Here is a 24,475-nt window from a genome sequence, read left to right as displayed (position 1 = left end):
TTAATGCAGAAGTCAGAGGTGTGGTTGTGGTCGCGGGTGCGGCCGGGTGGGTGTGTGGAGTGAAACTGTCCTTTTCAAATCTGCAATAGAAGGTATTCAAGTCGTCGGCTAGTGTGCTATTGTTCTCAGCTTGGGGGGATCGTCGCTTGTAATTAGTCAGCGATTGGAATGCACGCCAGACTGATTTCGAGTCGTTCGCGCTAAACTGTTTTTCCAACTTTGCTGCATAGATCCTCTTTGCAATGTTAATTTCTTTAGTAAGCTGGTTTCTAGCTCGATTATACAGGGCCCTGTCCCCGCTCTGATATGCATCTTCCTTAGCTTGGCGAAGCTGCTTAAGTTTAGCAGTGAACCACGGCTTGTTGTTGTTGAATGTCCGAAATGATTTTGTTGGTACACAAACCTCTTCACAGAAACTGATATAGGATGTGACAGTGTCCGTATATTCATCCAGGCTGCCAGCTGAATTTTCAAAGACACTCCAGTCTGTGCAGTCTAAACAGCTTTGAAGTTCCATCTTTGCTTCATTGGTCCACTTTTTGACTGTTTTCACTGTAGGCTTCGCACATTTAAGTTCTTGCTTGTACGTCGGTATTAAGTGAATTAAGCAGTGATCAGACGAGCCCAGGGCTGCACGAGGTATAGCACGGTATGCGTTTTTTACCGTAGTGTAGCAGTGGTCTAAAGTATTATTTTCCCTGGTAGGACAGTCGATGTGCTGCTTGTATTTAGGGAGTTCGTCGTTGAGTTTAGCTTTGTTAAAGTCCCCTAGAATAATGAGGGGTGAGTCAGGGTGTTTTTTTTTCAATTTCGTTGACTTGTTCGGCGAGCGTTAGCAATGCGGCGTTCGTGTTAGCTTGCGGTGTAATATAGACTCCAGCCAGTATAAACGATGCAAACTCACGTGGCGAGTAAAATGGTTTACAGTTCAAAAACAGCGACTCCAAATGCGGGCTGCAGTGTGTGCTGAGCACCGTGACGTCCGTACACCATTTTTCGTTTATATGGAGGCATATCCCGCCGCCCTTCGTTTTCCCCGATGATTCCATGTCACGGTCCGCTCGATGAATGTTGAAGCCGGGAAGCGTGACGGCGCCATCGGGTACAGCGTCGCAAAGCCAGGTCTCCGTGAAGCACATGGCCGCGGAACGTCCGAAGTCTTTACTGGTCTTTAACAGAAGATGAAGCTCGTCCATTTTGTTGGGTAGGGAGCGTACATTCGCGAGGTGGATCGACGGGAACGCCAATCTGTGTCCTCTCTTGCGGAGTTTCACCTGAATGCCGGCTCGTTTTCCTCTGTGGCGCCGCTTCCGCATCCATGCGCCGAAAACCGCGGACGCCGCTCCGGTGAGTAACTCGGGGAAAAAACTGAGCGGATTTTTGAAAGTTGGTGACAGAAAGTCCGGAGTAGCCTCCTTGATGGTTAGCAGGTCTCCCCTTGTGTAAGTGAGTCGTGTAAGGTCTCCAAAGACGGACGAAAAACACAAAAACAAAGACAATACTAGAGAGCGCGTTACCGAGGCGACCACACTGGTAGGCGCCATCTTGGATATAATTTGAGACACACACACTGCAACATCAGAATTTCCACATTTATATTTTATTTTTTAATTAAAAAAAAAAAAATTGGTGTTCTTGCTGTGTTTAAAAAAAAATTAGAAGTTACTCTCACTATTTACTCAGTACTTGAGTAATTATTTCACTGTGTACCTTTTACTAATTTTTTGGAGGACTACTTTTTACTTGAGTCACGTTACTCTCAAGTAACAGTACTCTTACTTGGGTACAATATTTGGCTACCCACCTCTGGAGCGGAAATCCTCTATTGTTATTGTTACGTTTTAGCATCGTTGAGGGTGCTGCGGGTCCGTGGCCCTGGTTGTGGTCCCAGTGGAACTGCGAAGCACACATATCAGGAGTTGATCCGGTAATACATTTTGTATTAATTAGGAAACGCGCCTACAGTTATCTAATTAGTTTACGGATGTTAATGTTAAATGTATTAGGCAACGAAGCGATGTTAGGGATTATATCACAACACAGAATGAACCAACTTCAAATTCAGAAATGGCGAATAAAAACAGAAAAATATTGTACTTAATATTTTCCTGGAGGAAGATGGTTGGGATAGGCTCCAGCATGCCCTTGTGAGGATAAAGCGGTATGGACAATGGATGGATGGATGCATTTGGGATTAGCCTTAGCCTGTTAAGTAAAACAGACAATGATTTTAGTCAATTCTTTTCCAGAATGAGAGTGCTTAAAGAGGAGGATGCTATTCATGTGACACAGCTTGAAGCGGGCATCAGGTGCAGGTGGCGATGGGCCTGGCTCAAGTTGGAGGCCAAAACAAAAAAAGCCAAGAAATGAGGCAAATTTAATTTTAATCTTAAATTTGTACATCAATATAGTACTTGAGCGGTGTAAATAAGTGATTTAAAAAAAAATTAAAAAAAATGTTTTATTCCCCCCCCCCCCCCCCCCCCCCTCTCCGTATTGTACTCTTCAGCATCTTCCAGATTGCTTAATATCTGCGGGGGCCCGTGGGATCCCCCCAGACCCCCCCCCCCCCTTTTACAATGTTTTTTTTTTTTTTTGGGTCACCTTTTTCATGCCTTTGATGTTTGCATGTCTGTTCAATTGTCTCAGTTGTGTTCAATATGGGGAAGACTGCAGACTTGACAACTGGCCAGAAGACCATCATTGATGCACTCCATGGGATGGGTGAACCACAAAAGTTCATAGCTAAGGTCTGGCTATTCAGAGTGCTGTGTCCAAGCATATCAATGGAAAGTCTAGTGGAAGGACAAAATGTGGGAGGAGAAGTTGCACCAGCAAAAGAGATGACCGTGGGCTTCAGTGGATTATCAAACAGAGAAGATTTAAGAATCTAGCAGAAATCCAGAAATAATGGAATGAGGCGGGAGTCACAGCTTCAAAAACCACCACATTCAGACGTGTCCGGGAGATGGGCTACAACTGTCAGATACCTTCAGGTTAAGCCACTTCTGAGCCAATGTAGGAAGCGTCGAAACTGGGCCAAGAAGAAGGACTGGACTGTTGGCCAGTGGTCCAAGGTCCCCTTTTCTGATGAAAGTAAAGTGTGCCTTTCATTCGGGACTCAAAGTCCAAGGGTTTGGAGGAAGACTGGTGAAGAACAGAACCCAAGTTGCTTGAAGTCCAGTGTTAAATATTCACAGTCTGTCATGATTTGGGGTGCAGTGTCCAGTGAAGGTTTGGTAAACTCTGCTTTCTTAAATCCAAGGTCACCACAACAGTCTACCAGAATGTTTTTAGAGGACGACATGATTCCTTCTGCTGAACATCTGTATGGAGATGCAGATTTCCTCTTCCAACAGGTCCTGGCCCCTGCCCATACCGCCAGAAGCACCAAAACCCGGTTTGATGCCCATGCCATTAACGTGGGTGACTGGTCAGTCAACTCGCCGGATCTAAACATCATTGAGAATCGATGGGGTATTATCAAGAGGAAAATGGGTGGCACCAGACCCAAAAACAAAAAAGTGACAGCAAGCATCAAGGAAATCTGGGCTTCTGTAACTCCCAGGCGATGCCACAGGCTGATTGCCTCAATGCCGCTGCGCAAAGGGATTCCCAACCAAGTATTGAGGATTAACTCATTGTTGTCAAATCGTTTTGAAAGTACCAAATTTTGATAGATATTTAATGTGACCCAAATTACTTTTTTATTTTTTTCCCCCCTACAAAAACTGCTTTTTTTTTTTTAAATTCCTGATTTTGTAGATTTTATCAGAATCAGAATCATCTTTATTTGCCAAGTATGTCCAAAACACACAAGGAATTTGTCTCCGGTAGTTGGAGCCGCTCTAGTACAACAGACAGTCAATTTACAGAACACTTTGGAGACATAAAGACATTGACAAAAGACAATTGTGCAAAAAGATGCAGAGTCCTCTAGCTGGAAGCCCAAATTATGTAAAAAATAAATAAATACTTTAAGTTGTGGGTCCTGAATCTATAATCTATGAAAGTTTAACTTTTTGAATGGAATTATGGAAATAAACTTTTCCATCATATTAACATTTTTGGGAAAGGATCTGTATTGAAAGCTGACGTCTTGGCTCACTTTGGATTTTACAAACTCACTTGACAAGACACGTGTAAGATAGTTTCTGTATTGAAAGCTGATGTCTTTGCTCACTTTGGATTTTACAAACTCACTTGACAAGACACGTGTAAGATAGTTGAAATTTATTTGACTGGTACAGAAAATGGATGGCTGGATGGATGCTTGCCTTGTCTTTGTTGATGTAAAAATAGATTTTACAGTGACAGAAGAATTCAGGATGCAAACTGTTGTAATGAATCGTGATGCATCGTGATATTGAATTGGATAGAATCGTAGACAGGATAATAATGGAATCGAATTGTGAGACAAGATGCACAGCCCTAACACCCACACACACACACACGATGCATGGTCATGCCTAACCTCCCCAAAAAGGGTGCAACCAAATCATGTGCTGGTCCGACCAGCTGAAAAAGTTGGTTGCACCAGTGCGACCGATGCAAAAGTTAGTGTAGGGCCCTGCAGTACACATGTAAAGTGAGTTTGCATCTATCGCCAGTGTTTCTTTTCCATGTTTACGCAGGTTAATGGCGCATCCATATGAGGTTCCTACCTGTGTTGCCAATGACACCAAGCCAGTGGTATATTACCTGACTGGAGACTACGCATCGTCGGCGCAGTTTTACGTCTGCATTGGAGTGTTGGCATTTCTTTACAGCACTGCCACCCTCGTTGTCTATTTGGGCTTCCAGCATCTGTACAGAGGATCCACCCGTGGCCCACTTGTGGTACGTTTGTCTGGATTCACCACACGTATCACGTAAAGGGGACTTGAATGTGTTGTATACAAATAGTTTTATTTGCTGAGTACCATACCTGCTCACCCATGAAGTATAAAATTAAAAGCCAAGTCAATCTTAAATTTGCACAGCTGAAATGGAGTGACGGCTAAAACTTTTTCCTCATTTTGTAATTTTAGTGAATTACAAAATGGATTATATTTAGGGGTGTGACAATTAGTTTTTAGCTTCGATTCGTATCACAATTCGTGGTTGACGATTCGATTCGAGGACGATATTGGAATTGAAACAATTCAGTAGCTGGAAATCAATTCAGTAACTTCATCCATTTTCTGAGCCGCTTCTCCTCAATAGGGTCACCCAGCTATCATTGGGCAGGAGGCAGGGTACACCCTTAACTGGTTGCCAGCCAATCGCAGGGCACATAGAAACAACAACCATTCGCACTCACAGTCATGCCTATGGGCAATTTAGAGTCTCCAATTAATGCATGTTTTTGGGATGTGGGAGGAAACCGGAGTTCCCGGAGAAAACCCACGCAGGCACGGGGAGAACGTGCAAACTCCACACGGGCGGGGCCGGGGATTGAACCCGGGTCCTCAGAACTGTGAGGCTGACGCTCTAACCAGTCGCCCACCGTGCCGCAATTCAGTAACTTTTCAGTCAAAAATAAATAACCTGCATACTGGACAGTGTAGGTGAAATTTCCTAGATTCCAGTTTTTTTGTAACGGAATCAGGTAAAACTAATGATTGTTTTTAAATCTAAAGATTTTCCCGCTTATATTGCTTTGCAATAAAACAAAGGTGCACAGCAATTTAGTGTTATTTCAGGTATGATTTTACTTGTTTGGACAGTTATTTTTTTTTCTCCTTAAAAGGAGAAGTTTTATTGGTGTTGGAATTATGAGTGTTCTTGTACTGTAAGGAGTCCCTATGTTGACCCGAAGTTTGAGAATCTCTATTCTAAACAGTCAAATACTAATGATTAGAAAGGAATCACTGTGAGGGTTTTCACAAGGAACATCTTTTATTAGTGTTAGTAATACAACCCCAATTCCAATGAAATTGTGACGTATTAAACAAATAAAAACAGAATACAATGATTTGCAAGTCATGTTCAGCCTATATTTAATTGAATACACTATAAAGACAAGACATTTAATGTTCAAACTGATAAACTTTGTTTTTAGCAAATAATCATTAACTTAGAATTTTATGGCTGCATCATGTTCCAAAAAAAGCTGGGACAGGTGGCAAAAAAGACTGAGAAAGTTGAGGAATGCTCATCAAACACCTGTTTAGAACATTCCACAGGTGAACAGGCTAATTGGGAACAGGTGGGCGCCATGATTGGGTATAAAAGGAGCTTTCCTGAATTGCTCAGTCATTCACGAGCAAAGGTGGGGCGAGGTTCACCTCTTTGTGAACAAGTGCGTGAGAAAATAGTTGAACAGTTTAAGGACAATGTTCCTCAACATACAATTGCAAGGAATTTAGGGATGTCATCATCTACGGTCCATAATATCATCAAAAGGTTCAGAGAATCTGGAGAAATCACTGCATGTAAGCGGCAAGGCCGAAAACCAACATTAAATGCCCGTGACCTTCAATCCCGCAGGCGGCACTGCATCAAAAATTAACATCAATGTGTAAAGGTTATCACCACGTGGGCTCAGGAACACTTCAGAAAACCAATGTCAGCAAATACAGTTCGGCGCTATATCTGTAAGTGTAACTTGAAACTCTACGATACAAAGCAAAAGCCATTTATCAACAACACCCCGAAACGCTGCCAGCTTCTCTGGGCCCGAGCTCATCTACGATGGACTGATGCAAAGTGGAAAAGTGTTCTGTGGTCCGACGAGTCCACATTTCAAATTGTTTTTGGAAATTGTGGATGTTGTGTCCTCCGAGCCAAAGAGGAAAAGAACCATCCGGACTGTTATGGACGCAAAGTTCAAAATCCAGCATCTGTGATGATATGGGGCTGTGTTAGTGCCAATGGCATGGGTAACTTACACATCTGTGAAGGCACCATTAATGCTGAAAGGTACATACAGGTTTTGGAGAAACATATGCTGCCATCCAAGCAACGTCTTTTTCATGGACGCCCCTGCTTATTTCAGCAACACAATGCCAAACCACATTCTGAACGTGTTATAACAGCGTGGCTTCGTGGTAAAAGAATGCGTGTACTAGACTGGCGTGCCTGCAGTCCAGACCTGTCTCCCATTGAAAATGTGTGGCGCATTATGAAGCATAAAATACGACAACTGAAACCCCAGACTGTTGGACAGCTGAAGCTGAACATCAAGCAAGATTGGAAAATAATTCCACCTACAAAGCTTCAACAATTAGTGTCCTCAGTTCCCAAATGTAAACATAACCCCGTCCCAGCTTTTTGGGAATGTGTTGCAGCCATAAAATTCCAAGTTCATGATTATTTGCTAGAAATAATCAAGTTTAGCAGTTTGAACATTAAATATCTTGTCTTTGTAGTGTATTGAATTAAACATAAGTTGACCATGATTTGCACAACATTGTATTCCGTTTTTATTTGTTTAACACAACGTCCCAACTTCATTGCAATTGGGGTTGTACATCCAGAGCTAAATAAATGAACAAACCTGCTTTTGGTAGAACAAACATGAGCCTGATACAGCAGTCCAGTAGTAAACATTGCCGCTCATTCTCCTCTTTTGTGCCACAAAGTTCCCCCTCCTCGTTCACTGTTACTGTGCTTTCCAAAGCTACAAATATTTCTTCAACATTCACACATTCAGCAACGCTTTCACCATTTCTACTGTACACATTTTCACATCTTAATCACATTCACAAGACTCTTCATTCACATTGCATCTCTGCTGAGCAATGTGTTGCTGACGCACATCTCTGTTAGCAGCTAGTGAGCTAAGCTAAGCTAACCAGCTTTAAAGGTCAGACTACAAAGATGTTATGGGGTCAGTTAAAATTCATAATTGGATTGTTTATACGTTATGTAATACATGGACGTCACTTCCAGCAAATTGTCAACTAAAAATAAGGCTTTTATTACATGTATTGAGCATTTCCCCTAACATATCCCAAGCTCGAGACACCGGCGTGTAGTTACTCTATCCACGGCAAAGGCTACTGGAAGTGACGCTGCAATTGCCAACACAGAGCTCTACACCCTATACGCAATGGCGAGCAACGTGTATGAATATGAGGAGGAGGATTTTGACGTACATGAACACCCAACTGACCTTGGCATCGTCAAACCGTACATGTTTGAGCCAATCAGGAGGTCAGAACAGATTGGTATGTTTGTGCATCCCATAATGCCATCATTTACTTGCTCCAGCATCCTCACCTGTCGATAGAAACATAGTCATGAATAAAATATAACAGGCATGTTTATGGGGGTCAGACAGTTGAGGGATTATTTCTAGCCATGACTTTTTCTAGTCATGGCTAGAAATAATGTCACTCCAAGGGTGTCAACATTTTTGAGCACGATGATATATACGTCAACTTTTTTTCCTACTGACCAGTGCATAATTATAATAGTCATTAGTATATACAAGGAAATCCTCACCTTGTCTGCGCCGCTTTGCCCCTGCACCATGGCGGCTGTGAGATTTAGTCCTCTTGCTGGCGGTTGATGTCCTGATGGCCGTAGGAAAAATAGTTGGCACCGCAGCTGGTTTCAGCCTCTGCCTAACTAAATCTATGTATCCAATGCTGTCTCCTAAGTCTCAAAACACGCCGCTTCGAAGTGATCAGCACACAGTTTGAAATGCTTGCTAGGCACCCATAGCTGACCATGTTTCTTCAATTTAAAAGTCCCCCTCTGAAAAGGGGGACCATCACCCCAGTCTGCCAAATCTACCATATGTCAAACATCAAACCAAGAATTGGGTTCATGGGAGAACATCAAGGAAACTGTTGCTGTCTAAAAAAACATTGCTGCATGTTTTAAGTTTGCAAATGTTCTACAGTACTCTGGCAAAATATTCTGTGGACAGATAAACCCAAGAAGAATTGTTTGGGAGGATCACAACGCCATGTGTGGAGGAAAAATGACAGAGCACACCAACATCAAAAACTTATCCAAAGTATGAAGCATGGTAGAGGGAGCGTCATGTACGTTTTGCCAGCTCAGGGCCTGGGCAGCTTGCCATTATGAACGGAAAAATGAATTCAAACGTTTAGCAAGGGTATTTTCCAGAAGAACTTGAGGCCATCTGTCCAACATTTGAAGCTCAAAAGAGGTTGGGTGTTGCCACAGGACACTGATCCAAAACACAGGAGCAAATGAACCATAGAATGGCTTCAAGGGAAGAAAATACATGTTCTCGAGTGGCACAGTCAAAGTCATGACATCAACACACTTGAGATAATGTGGCATGACCTCGAGAGCCCACACCAGACATCCCAAGAATCTTGCTGAACTGCAACCGTCGCAAAGAGGAGTGATCCAAAATTCATCCTGATCATTGTGCACGTCTGATCTACAACTACAGGAAACCTTTGGCTCTTATTGCTGCTAGAGGAGGGTCAACCTGTTACTAAATCCAAGGGTTCATTTACTTTTTCCTCCCTGTCCGCTGAATGTTTACATCGTTCTCTATAAAAATATGAAAACATTTACAGTCCCCTCCTTTATTATTGGAACGGCAAGGTTAATTCCTTTTGTTTTTGTTGTCTACTGACGACATTTGGGATTCAGATCAAAAGATGAATATGAGACAAAAGTTTAGAATTCCAGCTTTTATTACATAGTATTTGCATCTGTGTGTTAAACAACTCAAGACACACCACCTTTTGTTTGGACCCACCCATTTTTCAAGTTAGCAAAAGTATTGGAACATGTGACTGATGGGTGTTTCTAGTTCTTCCGGTGTTGCCTTTTAGATTGATTGCTTAAAAAGTAGATAGTGCTTGTTTTTGACTTTGGGTTTCACCTGTGAAAACTGTATTTGCTGTTAAGCAAAAATGAAGACCAGAGAGCGATCTTCGGAGGAAAAGCAAATCATTTTGAAGCTGAGAGAAGAGGGGAAAATTGACCAGAGCTCTTGTACAAACATTGGGCATAGCCAATACAACAATTTTGGAATGTCCTGAAAAAGAAAGTACTAGCGTACTGAGCAACAGACATAAAACAGGTCGGCCAAGGGTATCAACAGCAGTTGATGACAGAAACATTGTGAGACCTATGAGGAAACACCCAAAGGCAACAGTCATTGACATCACTGCCCACCTCCACAGGGCAGGGGTGAAGGTATCACAATCCACTGTTCGAAGAAGACTTTGAGAGAATATACCGGCCATACCACAAGATGCAAACCACTCATCAGCAAAAAGAATCAGAAGGCCAGATTGGATTTTGCAAAGTACAGAGATGAGCCACAAAAAAATTTGGAACAAAGTTTTATGGACTAATGAGACTAAGATTGACCGTTACCAAAGTGATGGAAAGGCCAAAGTAAGGAGAAATAAAGGATCTGCTGATGATCCAAAACACACAAGCTCATGGTGGAGGTAATGTCATGGCCTGGGCTTGCATGGCTGCTTCTGGAATGGGCTCAGTAGTCTTTATTGATGATGTAACTCATGATGGTAGCAGCAGAATGAATTCTAAAGTCGACAAAACCATTTTGTCTGACAATTTACAGAAAAATGCATCCAAACTAATTAGGAGAAGCTTCATCATGCAACAAGGCAATGACCCCAAAACATACTGCCAACACAACAAAGGACCTCATCAGGGTGGAAAAAGTGGAAGGTCTTAGACTGGCCAAGTCAATCACTGGACCTTAACCCAATTGTGCATTCATTTTACCTCCTGAAGAGGTGACTGAAAGGAGAAACCCCCAGATCAAACAAGAACTGAAAGAGGCTGCAGTAAAGGCCTGGAAACTCATTTCAAGTGGTTTCATCATGGCGCCTAACCGTGTGGTCGCCTCGGTAAGGAGCTCTCTAGTTCTTTTGTGTTTTTCTTTCGTCTTTGGAGACACTATATGACTTACACAAGGGAAGACTTTCTAAACATAAGGGAGTCTACTCCGGACTTTCTTTCACCAACTCTTACAATTTTTTTCTAACCTGTAGCTTGGCTGTGATCGACTGCGCCACAGAGGGAAGCGAGCCGGAGTGCAGGTCAAGGTCTGTAAGAGAGGATTCCGAATGCCGTTCCCATCGCGTCGCCTTGCAAATCTACGCTCTTTACCCAATAAAATGGATGAGCTTCATCTTCTCACAAAGACCAGTAAAGACTTGGGACGTTCTGCCGGCCTATGCTTCATGGAGACATGGCTCTGCGAACGCGTCCCCGACAGCGCTGTAATGATTCTTGGCTTCCAACTATACGAAGTAGACCGTGTCACGGAGCTATTGGGCAAAACGAAAGGCGAAATGCTTTTATATCAACGAAAAATGGTGTACCGACGTTACGGCACTTAACACACACTGCAGCCCAGACTTGGAGTTGTTGTTTTTGATCTTTAATCAACGAAAAATGGTGTACCGACATTACGGCACTTAACACACACTGCAGCCCAGACTTGGAGTTGTTGTTCTGATCTGTAAGCCATTCTACTCTCCACGCGAGTTCACCTCTTTCATCCGCGCCGGTGTCTACATTCCTCCCCAGAGTGACAGGAACGCCGCACTGCTAACGCTCGCTGAATAAGTAAACAAACTTGAAAAAAAGCACACAGATTCACCCCTCATTAATCTTTGGGACTTTAACAAAGCTAAAGTCAACCATGAACTCCCTAAATACAGGCAGCACATCGACTGTCCTACCAGGGAAAACAAAATTTTAGACCACTGCTATACCACGCTAAATGACCCATAACGTGCTATCCCCCGTGCAGCACTGGGCTCATCTGATCACTGCTTGATTCACTTAATACCAACATACAGGTAAAAACTTAAGATGTGTGAAACCTACAGTGAAAACAGTGAAGTGGACCAATTAAGCAAAAACAGAACTTGTAATAGAGCTGTTTAGACTGTATAGACTGGAGTGTCTTTGAAACTTCAACTGGCAGCCTGAATGAATATACGGACACTGTTACATCCTATATCAGTTTATGTGAAGATGTGTGTGTGTGTAACAACAAATACATTTCACATGTTCAATAACAACAAGCTGTCATTCACTGCCAAACTGAAGCAACTTCGCCAGGTTAAAGAGGACTCCTATCAGAGTGGGGACAGAGCCCTATGCAATCACGCTTGACATCAGCTGACAAAAGAAATTAACATCGCAAAGAGAAATTATGCAAAAAAAAAAAAACTAAAAACAGTTTACTGCCAGCGCCTCTGTCAGTCTGAGGATTAAAATCGCTAGGCAATCGACCATCACCCCCCCAAGCAGAAAACAAAAGAGCTGCCGACTTCAACACCTTCCACTGCAGATTTGAAAAGGACACTTTCACACTCCACATCCACCCAGCTGTACCATTAACCACCATGGCACCTCTGACGATTCATGAACAGGATCTGAGATCTTCAGAGTACAAAAGATCAACAAAGCGGCAGTCCCAGACCTTGTGTCCCCATCCTGCCTCAAAGTCTGCGCGGACCAACTCGCTCCAGTCTTCATACAGAGCTTCAATAGATCTCTGGAACTGTGTGAAGTTCCATCCTGTTTTTAACGCTCCACCATCTTCCCAGTCCCCAAGAAACTTGCAATTTCGGGTCTGAATGACTACAGGCCTGTCGCCCTGACATCTGTGGTCAAGAAGTCATTTGAACACATGGTGCTGGACCACCTCAAGAGCATCACAGGACCCCTTCTGCACCCCCTGCAATTTGCCTACCAAGCTATCAGGTCTGTGGATGCTGCAGTCAACATGGGACTGCACTTCATCCGAGAACACCTCGATGGCGCTGGGGCCTACGCAAGGATCCTGTTTGTGGACTTCAGCTCTGTGTTCAACCCCATTATCCCCAAACTCCTCTCCTCTAAGCTTCTCCAGCTCGCGTCTCGCCTGCCATCTGCTAATGGAGTTACAGCTTCCTGATTGACAGGACACAACGAGTGAGGCTGGGGGACACCACCTCATCCACACACACTAGCAGCACCGCAGCGCCCCAAGGATGTGTCCTGTCTCCGGTGCTCTTCTCTCTACACGAACAACTGCACTTCAACGCACCCGGCTGTCAAACTCCTGAAGTTTGCAGATGACACCACACATCGGCCTCATTAAAGACTGAGACGAGTCTGCCTATCGACAGGAAGTGGAGAGGCTGGAGCTTTGGTGCAGCCGACACAACCTGGAGCTGAACACGCTCAAGACTGTAGAGATGATCGTGGACTTCAGGAAACATCCTTCCCACAGCTGCTCCTCACACTGTCCATCAAATTCAACAATTGGTCTCTCAGGAGCTTAAGTGGGAGACCAACATCAATTCCATCCTCAAAGAGGCCCAGCAGAGGATGTACTTCCCTAAGCTTCTAAGGGAAGTCTATCACCAGACCTCAACCCAATAGAGCATGCATTTTACCTCCTGAAGAGGAGACTGAAGGGAGAACCCTGCCAGAAACAAACAAGAACTGAAGAGGCTGCAGTAAAAGGCCTAGTAAAGGATTTCAAATCAAGACTGCAGCAGTCTGAAGTCAATGGGTTGCAGACCTGATGCAGTTATTATAAGTAAGGGTTATGCCACCAAATATTAATTATTCACTTTAATTTAATGTCTGTTCCAATACCTTTGCTCACTTGAAAAGTGGGTTGCTTCAAACAAAAGGTGCTCTTCCCTGAGTTGTTGACACATCTAGAGGTAAAAAAACATTAAATAAAAGCTGGAACTCTGCACTTTAGTGTCCTATTCATCTTTTCATCTGAAACGCAAATCTTTATCATTGTGATTTGTATCACAGGTGTCAAACTCATGGCCCGGGGGCCAGATGTGGTTCGCCACATCATGTTCGTCTACTTCGTTTCTTGCTAAAAACTGTCCCAAAACTGCAAATAATCTACACTTTTAATAATGTTGACAGATTGCTAGCTTTTTTTGGTAACCAAACCACTTTTTAAAATAAATTGAACAATAGTTGAACATTTAATATTTTCCTTGACTTCGTATTTCAAAACTAAATAGCCGTCAATTTTTTTTGTCCGTATACTGTATGTAATACTGGCAGCATGGTGAACGACTGGTTAGCACATCTGCCTCACAGTTCTGAGGATTGGGGTTTGAATCCTGGCCGCGCCTGTGTGGAGTTTTCATGTTATCCCCGTGCCTGCATTGAGTTCTCCCCCCGTGCCTGCATTGAGTTTTCTCCAGATACTCCCGGATACGTTTTCCTCCGACATCCCAAAAACGTGTGGTAGGTTGATTGAAGACACTATAAATTACCCGTAGGTATGAATGTGAGTGAGAATGGTTGTTTGTTTCTATGTGCCCTGCGCTTGGCTGGCGACCAGTTCAGGATCTACCCCGCCAATCGCCCAAAAATAGCTGGGATAGGCTCCAGCATGCCCGCGACCCTAGTATAAGATAAGTGGTCCAGAAAATGGATGGATGGATGTAATACTGTAACATGATAAGGCTATTATACATTCGTGTTACACAGTTTCTGAAGAAACCATAACTACAGTTTGGCCTGTGAGGAAAAAAAAAAAGAGTTTGACACCCCTAATTTAGATGATCAGACATATTATGACCAATCTATGCAGAAATTTAAGAAATTCCAAAGGGTTCACATACTTGTTCCTCCCACTGCAAGTACATTACACATGCAGGACAGCGAGCCAACAAATTGCTGTCTTATATAGCCAGTGTGACAAGCCTTCACAGAGCAGCGTAAATTAAACCTTGGCCTTTCTTGGCAGGTGACGGTACTGTGCTGCTTTTCAAGTCTCATGAGGACTCACACTGAAAGTGTGACAGTGTATTTATACAGTATATATGTATATGCAGCTCTGTAAAAAAATTAAGACTGCTGTAAAATTCAGTTTCTCTGAATTTCAGGAAATATTGGTAAATGGACTGCACTTACATAGCTCTTTATCTACACTACCGCAGTGACCAAAGCGCTTTACAAAGCCTCACATTCACCCCTTAACACCAATGGGCGACTGCTGCCATGCAAGGCACTGCCAGGCCCACTGGGAGTAAATTAGGATTTAGTGTCTTGCCCAAGGACACTTGAACATGCGGACAGTCTGAACCGGGATTTAAACCACCAACCCTTCGGACACTAGGTGACCCGCTCTACCTACTGAGCTAATGTTGGGCTAAAATGAAAAAAATTCTCATTCTATAGACTGCTGAGAACATAACTCCAAAATTCCATGTACAAATACAATTGCTCCCCACATCCTCGCGATTCAGCACCTGCAGATTTACCTATTAGTTTTTTTTATTTTTATTATTAACTCATTCACAGCCAGCCGTCCCAGTTAACATGGATATTTGACTTCTAAAGCCGTCAATGGCAGTGAATTTATAAAATTTCAATATTTGTTTTTTTTTATTTTTGGGGTTTGAGCCAGGCGGCACGGTGACCGACTGGTTAGAGCGTCAGCCTCACAGTTCTGAGGACCCGGGTTCAATCCCCGGCCCCGACTGTGTGGAGTTTGCATGTTCTCCCCGTGCCTGCGTGGGTTTTCTCCGGGCACTCCGGTTTCCTCCCACATCCCAAAAAACATGCATAAATTGGAGACTCTAAATTACCCGTAGGTGTGACTGTGAGTGCGAATGGTTGTCTGTCTGTATGTGCCCTGCGATTGGCTGGCAACCAGTTCAGGGTGTACCCCGCCTCCTGCCCGATGACAGCTGGGATAGGCTCCAGCACGCCCGCGACCCGAGTGAGGATAAGCGGCTCAGAAGATGGATGGATGGATGGATGGATGGATGGGTTTGAACCAACCCCAAAAATTTGATAATTCCCGCTTATTTTTCGAGTTAAAAAACAAAACAAACAAACAAAAAAAACTTTTATCAATAATATTATAATCTGCGTCAATTATCTGTAGATTTTTGCTCGTCGCGGTCTGGCCCGGTCTCTATCCCCTGCAAATATTGTGGGGTCCACTGTATTGTAATTTTGAGCATTTGTTTACAGAAAATTAAAAATGATCAAAAAGCATTTTTAGGTCTCTTAATTTTTTTTTCTGTACACCACTCACTTAATTAAAAGTTTGAGATATTGGACTTCAGGTAACATTTCAGGATGAGCCTAAAAAGTAGTATAAGCTTTACAGGTGAACTTAATTTAACCATCTCTTCACTTTTGAATGCATATACTGTGAAAACTGGGAATATGGATATTTTCTTACCTCCAACTAGGAAAAGGAAGTCATCTTGAAAATAAAATACAATTAGTATAATTGTATACTAAAATAATCATGATCAAATATCGTGAACTGCAAAAACTAATGTGACGTTTTGTACTTAAATCGTGTACATAAAATGACTAAGTCGTATTTAGTAGTGGTGGGACTATTAAAACATGAAGACATAAAATATGCTATGATGGTTGTGATGATAATTAGAATTTGAAACAGTAATACAGTACACTTTTAATTTTATCAAGGCAATTTTAGTGTGGAGTGCCACATTATTATAAGGAAAATGTCCATAGATTCCATGTGTGTGTGGCATTTTCAATAGTAACCAAAAATGATTGATTCCTTTGTTTGCAAAAGGACCTGCTGGTGACTGCAGCCTTTGCATTTATGTGGCTGGCTTCCTCCTCCGCTTGGGCCAAAGGCTTATCTGACGTGAAGTGGTTCACCAGTCCATCAATCATTCTTACCTTTCTCAGCGTGTGCAAGGACACCAACAGCAAGTGTACAGCTGGCGCAACACCTCACATGGGTCGACTAAATGCCTCGGTGGTAAGTTCTCAACTTGCATATCCCTGGCATCGGCCGAAACCACCTAGGTCCAAATGTGGTTTATTTCATATTTTGTTACAAATCAATACTATTGGTCAATCCCCATTTGGGTATGTTGTTTTTAAACATTAGTGACCAATGTAAAGTGTTGAAAATGGTTTGCTCTGTTTGACAATGCAACATTAATGGCTCAACAAACTGGCCGTGTTTTTGCTTTCCTAAAAAGTGATGATTATGGAAATACAAGGTTTCCACCCAATGCCAGCAATATACTATACTGTCACGGCACAAAAATTGGACCAAAGTCAGACATACCGCTGTCTTGGGGGCAGCATCCTTGGTAAGTTTGGAGTACCGTATTTTCACGACCATAAGGTGCAATTAAGTCTTAAATTTTCTCCAAAATAGATGTGGCGCCTTATGTGTGCACCTTCCAAAATCTGTAAATGTTGTTGTGACTTTGATGAGCGCTCCGCTTGACTGACTAGGGGCATTTCCTTGCCGACACGCTGCTTATATAGAGGAAAGGCGGACGTGACTGAGGACAGCATGCGGACGTTAAAGGGGGAAGGGTGCGCGTGAAAGAGGATGCTAAAGGCACGCCCCCAGTAGGTATATAGCGCCGGTATGTGCATTGTGCAAAACATCAGTTTGGCAACTGTGAAGCATGGGGGTGGAAACATCATGCTCTGGGGCTGTTTTTCTACAACCCCAATTCCAATGAAGTTGGGACGTTCTGTTCAACTTAAATAAAAACAGAATACCTATATTTAATTGAATACGGTACAAAGACAAGATATTTAATGTTCAAACTGATAAACCTTTTTTGTTTTTAGCAAATCATTAACTTAGAATTTTATGCCTGCAACACGTTCCAAAAAAGCTGGGACAGGTTCAAAGGTGATCATTCAATAAACGTTTGGGAACTGAGGACACTCATTGTTGAAGATTTGTAGGTGGAATTCTTTCCCATTCTTGCTCGATGTACAGCTTCAGCGTTCAACAGTCCGGGGTCTCCGTTGTTGTATTTTACGCTTCAGAATGCGCCACACATTTTAGACAGGTCTGGACTGCAGGCAGGCCAGTCTAGTACCCGCACTCTTTTACTAAGAAGCCAAGCTGTTGTAACACGTGCAGAATGTGGTTTGGCATTGTGTTGCTGAAATAAGCAGGGGCGTCCATGAAAAAGACGTTGCTCGGATGGCAGCATATGTTTCTCCAAAACCTCTATGTACCTTTCAGCATTAATGGTGCCTTCACAGATGTGCAAGTTATCCATGCCATTGGCACTAACACAGCCCCATATCATCACAGATGCTGGATTTTGAACTTTGCGTCCATAACAGTCCGGATGGTTCTTTTCCTCTTTGGCTTGGAGGACACAAGGTCCACAATTTCCAAAAACAATTTGAAATGTGGACTCGTCGGACCATGGCGTTTCTGGGTGTTGTGGATAAATGGCTTTTGCTTTGCATAGTAGAGTTTAGAGTTGCACTTACGGATATAGCGCCGAACTGTATTTACTAACATTGGTTTTCTGAAGTGTTCCTGAGAACCACGTGGTGATAACCTTTACACATTGATGTACATTTTTGATGCATCAATGTTGGTTTTCGGCCTTGCCGCTTACATGCAGTGATTTCTCCAGATTCTCTGAACCTTTTAATGATATCAACCGTAGATGATGAAATCCCTAAATTCCTTGCAATTGTACGTTGAGGAACAGTCCTTAAACTGTTCGACTATTTTCTCATGCACTTGTTCACACAGAGGTGAACCTCGCCCCATCTTTGCTTGTGAATGACTGAGGAATTCAGGGAAGTTCCTTTTGTACCCAATCATGGCACCCACCTGTTCCCAATTAGCCAGTTCACCTGTGGGATGTTCCAAACAGGTGTTTGATGAGCATTCCTCAACTTTCTCAGTCTTTTTTGCCACCTGTCCCAGCTTTTTTGGAACGTGTTCCAGCCATAAAATTCTAAGTTAATGATTATTTGCTAAAAACAATCAAGTTTAAACATTAAATATCTTGCTTTTGTAGTGTATTCAATTAAATATAGGTCGAACATGATTTGCAAATCTTTGTATTCTGTTTTTATTTGTTTAACACAATGTCCCAAATTGTTTGGAATTGGGGTTGTACATTTACAGTAGCTTACGGTTTTTAAAGTTGTAAGCTGTTGCTTGGTTGATTTCTTTTTGCTTTGTCTAATGAGCCAAAATTTTAGTTGCGAGCGAGCCTCAGATAGGCTGCTGTTTGAGTGAAGTGAAAAATAGAGAGCCATAGTCGCCGATGCACTTTAAGCCATTAATTAAACTAAGACTAACGACCATGTTCCTGACGTCACTCATTAGGCCATTTCCTGTAAACGGACACTACAGCTATTGTTGTCCAATAATTCCAGCTCATAGTTTTTTTTTGTTATATTCTCTCTTGTTTTATTATGTATATACTATACAGTGCTATTTTTCTTTAAATAATGATATGCTCCTAGAACGGCTGGAATGGACTAATGATTTGATATATGAGTAAACTGAATTACAAGCTTGGCATTGGAACAAACTCATAAATCAAGGTACAACTGTATATGATTGAATTTTATTTTAAGTCCTTGATGCTTCCTGAAACGAGGTTTACTTGTATTTCATTCTGCTCCCCTGTGTGTGTGTGTGTGTGTGTGTGTGTGTGCGCGCACATACCTGTACGCAGATTTTTGGCTTCCTTAACTTCATCTTGTGGGTTGGCAACTGCTGGTTCATTTACAAGGAAACTCCTTTCCACAAGTCAGCCGAGCCGCCTGCTGCAGATGCGGAGGGTGGTGCCCGACCATCGTAACTCTTCTAGCTCCCTTATCGCGTAATCGTCTTAGCGGCATGTGTGTTTGTTTTGGAGCTACAAAGTGTTGAAGAACAGCTGCAGATTAGAAGCTTCAAGCTATGTGTTTTACTCTGCAGGCAGGTTAGAGTGCCCCATACCCATTTAGTGCCTTTAACCAATTTTTTTTTTTTTTTTTTTTCCCCCTCTGACTCCTCGTCGTGATGATCAAACTTTGGCGCCGTGGTCTACTCAAATTAGATGGCGTAGACAAAAAAAATCTTCTGAATGTAGTCGTGCCCATTTGTCTAGGATACCTGCTTCCAATTTGGGCTCATTCTGGCTTTTTTTAAATTAGACTTCATTCACATAGGCTACTTGAAACCAAAATGTCTGACTTTCTGTTTGACTTTCCGCATGGGTCCTTGAGACTTTTTCATGCATCCAGTTATGATAGTCATGCCCACCTAATTTCGTGTCCATTGGTTAAGATGGTGGTGGGGGCTCATTTTTTTTTCTAACTTTCCAGGCGGACACTACTGAGTGAGTTTGTATCATTTGGTGGAAATACAGCCTTTAAGTGACTGCACTAGTTTCAGGATTAATGCAAACCTTTGAAATTATTTTACTCCCCTGTAGATGATTAGTTTGTATATTTAAAAATATATATTTAAAACCCAGCAGCTAAAATAACTGTGGCTCTCATTTCATATGCTTGTGCAGGTGTGGACTCTAATAATAATCAGAGTAATAATAATTATAATATTAATAGTAATAATATTGGTGCTGCACTTTAATTGCTCTTATTGGATTGCAAAAAGCAGTTCTTTAAGAATTGTACTTCTCAGTTAAATTTTTGAGTGAAAGATTTAAAAAAAAAAACAATTGTCATTTGGTTGCCAAAATGAGTTTATTTAAAAAGTGAATGATTTTTTTTTATTTTTAATTTTTATTTATTTATTATTATTTTTTTTTTAAATTGCATTCTCCCACCTGTTGACCTGTGTCACATCACTTGGCTAAATGCACAATTCTTGTCAAATTGTGGGACTTGGATTTGTTTACACATTAAACTGGTTCATGATTTTCTCTGTCTTGAGCATTATTGATTTGAAAAGACATCATGATGAAGGTCCAATAGTATTTCAGTGACTAAAGCAATTCACTTTTTGGACTAATTAAAATCTGCTTTGTTACAAAATGGACTGCTTTTTACAAAATCTACAATGCAATGCATGTTTTGCCATCAGGCTTTGTACATCCACAACAAAATTGTCATTTGTTGTAAAAATATACTTATTCAATAAAGCCTAATGGTGTCCATTGTTGTTACGTTGTGTTCGTGAACCAGAATGTAAAACAAAAATAGTATGACAGTAGAGTAAATTTGGGATGCTATATCTATTCAATAGCCGTGAATCAATGTTTTGTTGCTCCTTCAAATGTGCACTGCTATATACATTGACTTGACAAATCAGTTGTCATTGTACTGTACTTTATTTCAATTATGCTTATGTGCGTGCTTCTACCAAGGTTTCATTTCAATCCCTTTAATTAACATGATTCCCTAATTTGTTCATTTGTATCCCCAATACAACATTTTATTTCAATTCAAGACTATGTGTATTAGCTATTGCTTTATTGTTCGCCCACTACTCACAACCCTACAGAGGAGGGAACATGTCACATGGGTGAAGGAAAATCTTTTTAAAGTGGATCCCAGTCAATCTCTAACGTAATTGGGTTGTGGCATTCATCTGTCGCATATGTTTTGGCAACAGTGATAGCGGTTACATTCAGCATTATATAGTTACAGTGGTGTTAGTGTTTGCACCTTTCCTGGTTTTGTCTCAAATGTTTCCCATCAAACTAATTCAAAAGTAAACACAAACTGCAGTTTCTAAATTTAGTTTTTTTTTTTTTTTAATTAAGGGAGAAAAAAATCCAAACCTACATGGCCCTTTGTGAAAAATAATTGCCCTCCTTTTAAAACAAACTACACTGAACAAAAATATAAATGCAACACTTGTTTTTGCTCCCATTTTTTGAGCTGGACTCAAAGATCTAAAACTGTTTCTACATACACGAAAGGCCATTTACCTCAAATATTCTTCACAAAGCTGTCTAAATCTGTTAGTGAGCATGTATCCTTTGTCAAAATAATCTATCCCACCTCACAGGTGTGCCATATCAAGAAGCTGATTAGACAGTATGATTATTGCACAAGTGTGCCTTAGGCTGGCCACAATAAAAGGCCACGCTGAAATGTGCAGTTTTATTGGGGGGGGAATCAGAAAACTAGTCAGTATTTGGTGTTACCAGCATTTGCCTCATGCAGTGCAACACATCTCCTTTGCATAGTTGATCAGGTTGTTAATTGTGGCCTGTGGAATGTTGGTCCACTCTTCAATGGCTGTGCGAAGTTGATCGATATTGACAAGAACTGGAACACGCAGTCGTATACGACAATCCAGAGCATCCCAAACATGCGCAATGGGTGACATGTCCGGGGAGTATGCTGGCCATGCAAGAACTGTGATGTTTTCAGCTTCCAGGAATTGTGTACAGATCCATGCAACACAGGGCCATGCATTCTAATGCGACAACATGAGGTGATGGTCGTAGATAAATGGCTAAAAAATGGGCCTCAGGATCTCGTCACGGTATCTCTGTGCATTCAAAATGCCATCAGTAAAATGCAGCTGTGTGCGTTGCCCATACCACAACCCTACCACCACCATGGGCCACTCGATCCACAACGTTGACATCAGCAAATCGCTCACCCACGACGCCACACACGCTGTCTGCTATCTGCCCTGAAGAGTGAAAACCGGGATTCATCCGTGAAAAGAACACTTGTCCAATGTGCTAGACGCCTTTGAATGTGAGCATTCACCCACTTGAGTCGGTTACGACGACGAACTGCAGTCAGGTCGAGACCCCGATGAGGACGACGAGCATGCAGAGGAGCTTCCCTGAGAGGGTTTCTGACAGTTTCTGGAGAAATTCTTTGGTTATGCAAACCGATTGTTGCAGCAGCTGTCCGGGTGTTTGGTCTCATACAATCTTGGAGGTGCACATGCTGGATTTGGAGGTCCTGGACTGGTGTGGTTACACGTGGTCTGCGGTTGTGAGGCCGATTGGATGGCCAAATTGTCTACAACGCCTTTGGAGACGGCCTATGGTAGAGAAATGAACATTCAATTCACAGGTAACAGCTCTGGTGGACATTCCTGCAGTCATCATGCCAATTGCACATACTGGCAGAACTTGCGACATCTGTGGCATTGTGCTGTGTGATAAAACAGCACATTTCAGAGTGGCCTTTTATTGTAGCCAGCCTATGGCACACCTGTGCAATAATCATGCTGCCTAATCAGCATCTTGATATGTCACACCTGTGAGGTGGGATGGATTATCTCGACAAAGGAGAACTGCTCACTAACACGGATTTAGATTTTTTTACAATATTTGAGGGAAATGGCCTTTTGTGTAAATACAATAGTTTTAGATCTTGGAGTACATCTCTCAAAAAATGGGAGCCAAAACAAAAGTGTTTGGTTTATATTTTTGTTCAATGTAATTTCTCTAGCCACACCCAGGCCTGATCCTGCCACACCTGTTCTCAATCAAGGAATCACTGAACTAGGATCTTCCTGACAAAGTGAAGTCGACCAAAAGATCCTCAAAAGTTAGACATCATGCAGAGATCTAAAGAAATTCAGGAACTAAAGAGAAAGTAATTGAGATCTGTAAGTGTCAAACGGTTATAAAGCCATTTCTAAAGCATTGGGACTCCAGCCAATTACAGTGAGAGCCATTATCCACAAATGATGAAAACAGAACAGTGGTGAACCTTCCAAAGACTAACCAACCGACAAAAATTACTCCAAGAGCAAGTTGACAACCAGTGTTTCCACAGTTTCCTTGAAAAAGTAACTTGGTTACTTTACTGATTACTTGAGTTTAAAAGTAATATCCACAGTACAAAAAAAGCATTAACTTAACCGTACCCATTAGTTGGTAATGTATGCCACACAAGTTACAGAATGATGTCATCAACATGAAGCAATAACTTAAATATTAGTGTAGTTGACGCCACATTAAATGAGCCACTTAGTGCAGACTTGACACGACAACACAATACAGTAAGTTCGTAAACGTAAACAAGCACACCATTCCGAGTACACTGCCGATTGTGGTCCATGAAAGCAACTGTGTGTGCGGAAACGTGAGAGACACACACATGCGCTATTGCTCCCACCACAGTAATTTTGATGCAAAGAGCGAAAAAAAAAATGTCTTACTACGTGACGTCAGCTGTGCAAGCCGTGTTCAACCAGCTCACAGATGAAGTTGAGTTCTCACTTTTCATTGTAAATATTATTTAAGATAAGTATTGTCAGTCCTAGCGGCACGGTGGACGACTGGTTAGAGTGTCTGCCTCACAGTTCTGAGGACCAGGGTTAAATCCCCGGCCCCGCCTGTGTGGAGTTTGCACACATCCCAAAAACATGCATGGTAGGTTAATTGACAAATCTAAATTGCCGGTAGGTGTGAATGTGAGTGCGAATGGTTGTTTGTGTGTATGTGCCCTGCGATTGGCTGGAGAAGTGGCTCAGAAAATGGATGGATGGATGGATTGTCAGTTCTTCAGTGAGTCAACCCTTACCCTCCATGACCGATTGATGATCGTGCACTCGGTATGAATAATCAACCCACAATGCATTGCGCGTTTAACACGCCAGTAAAATTATTCTTAATGTGTAAATAAGTAACAACCATCAAATACTCTGTATGAATAATTAACCCACAATGCATTGCACATTTAACACGCCAGTAAAATTATTCTTAATGTGTAAATAAGTAACAACAATCAAATACACTTTTTACTGAGGAAAATAACAAAAATAGTGTGGCGACAGTGAATGTGTATTTCTTTGCCCTTTTATGGTACTGCACCATTG

At 42.0% G+C, this 24,475-nt stretch overlaps 1 protein-coding gene across 3 annotated transcripts in view; it reads left to right on the top strand.

Annotated features, from left to right (window-relative positions):
* Positions 1 to 20,829, top strand: part of sypl2b (synaptophysin-like 2b) — a 28,745-nt gene extending 7,916 nt beyond the window's left edge. The window contains exons 4-7 of one of the 3 annotated variants that reach the window (XM_061684760.1): positions 4,635 to 4,839; positions 10,947 to 11,000; positions 16,502 to 16,693; positions 19,404 to 20,829. In XM_061684760.1, the coding sequence (XP_061540744.1) occupies positions 4,635 to 4,839; positions 10,947 to 11,000; positions 16,502 to 16,693; positions 19,404 to 19,529 (577 nt within the window). In that variant the 3' untranslated portion in view covers positions 19,530 to 20,829. Of the gene's footprint in view, positions 1 to 4,634; positions 4,840 to 10,946; positions 11,001 to 16,501; positions 16,694 to 17,214; positions 19,377 to 19,403 lie in introns of those variants that run through there. The other 2 variants (XM_061684777.1, XM_061684768.1) reach the window with 2 other exon arrangements.
* Positions 20,830 to 24,475: the final 3,646 nt, after the last annotated feature.

Source organism: Phycodurus eques, chromosome 1 (genome assembly GCF_024500275.1).
Source record: "Phycodurus eques isolate BA_2022a chromosome 1, UOR_Pequ_1.1, whole genome shotgun sequence".
In the NCBI taxonomy this organism is placed as follows: Eukaryota; Metazoa; Chordata; class Actinopteri; order Syngnathiformes; family Syngnathidae; genus Phycodurus; species Phycodurus eques.
Note: the sequence above shows the minus strand (reverse complement) of the source record. Positions and strands in the feature narration are given on the sequence as shown.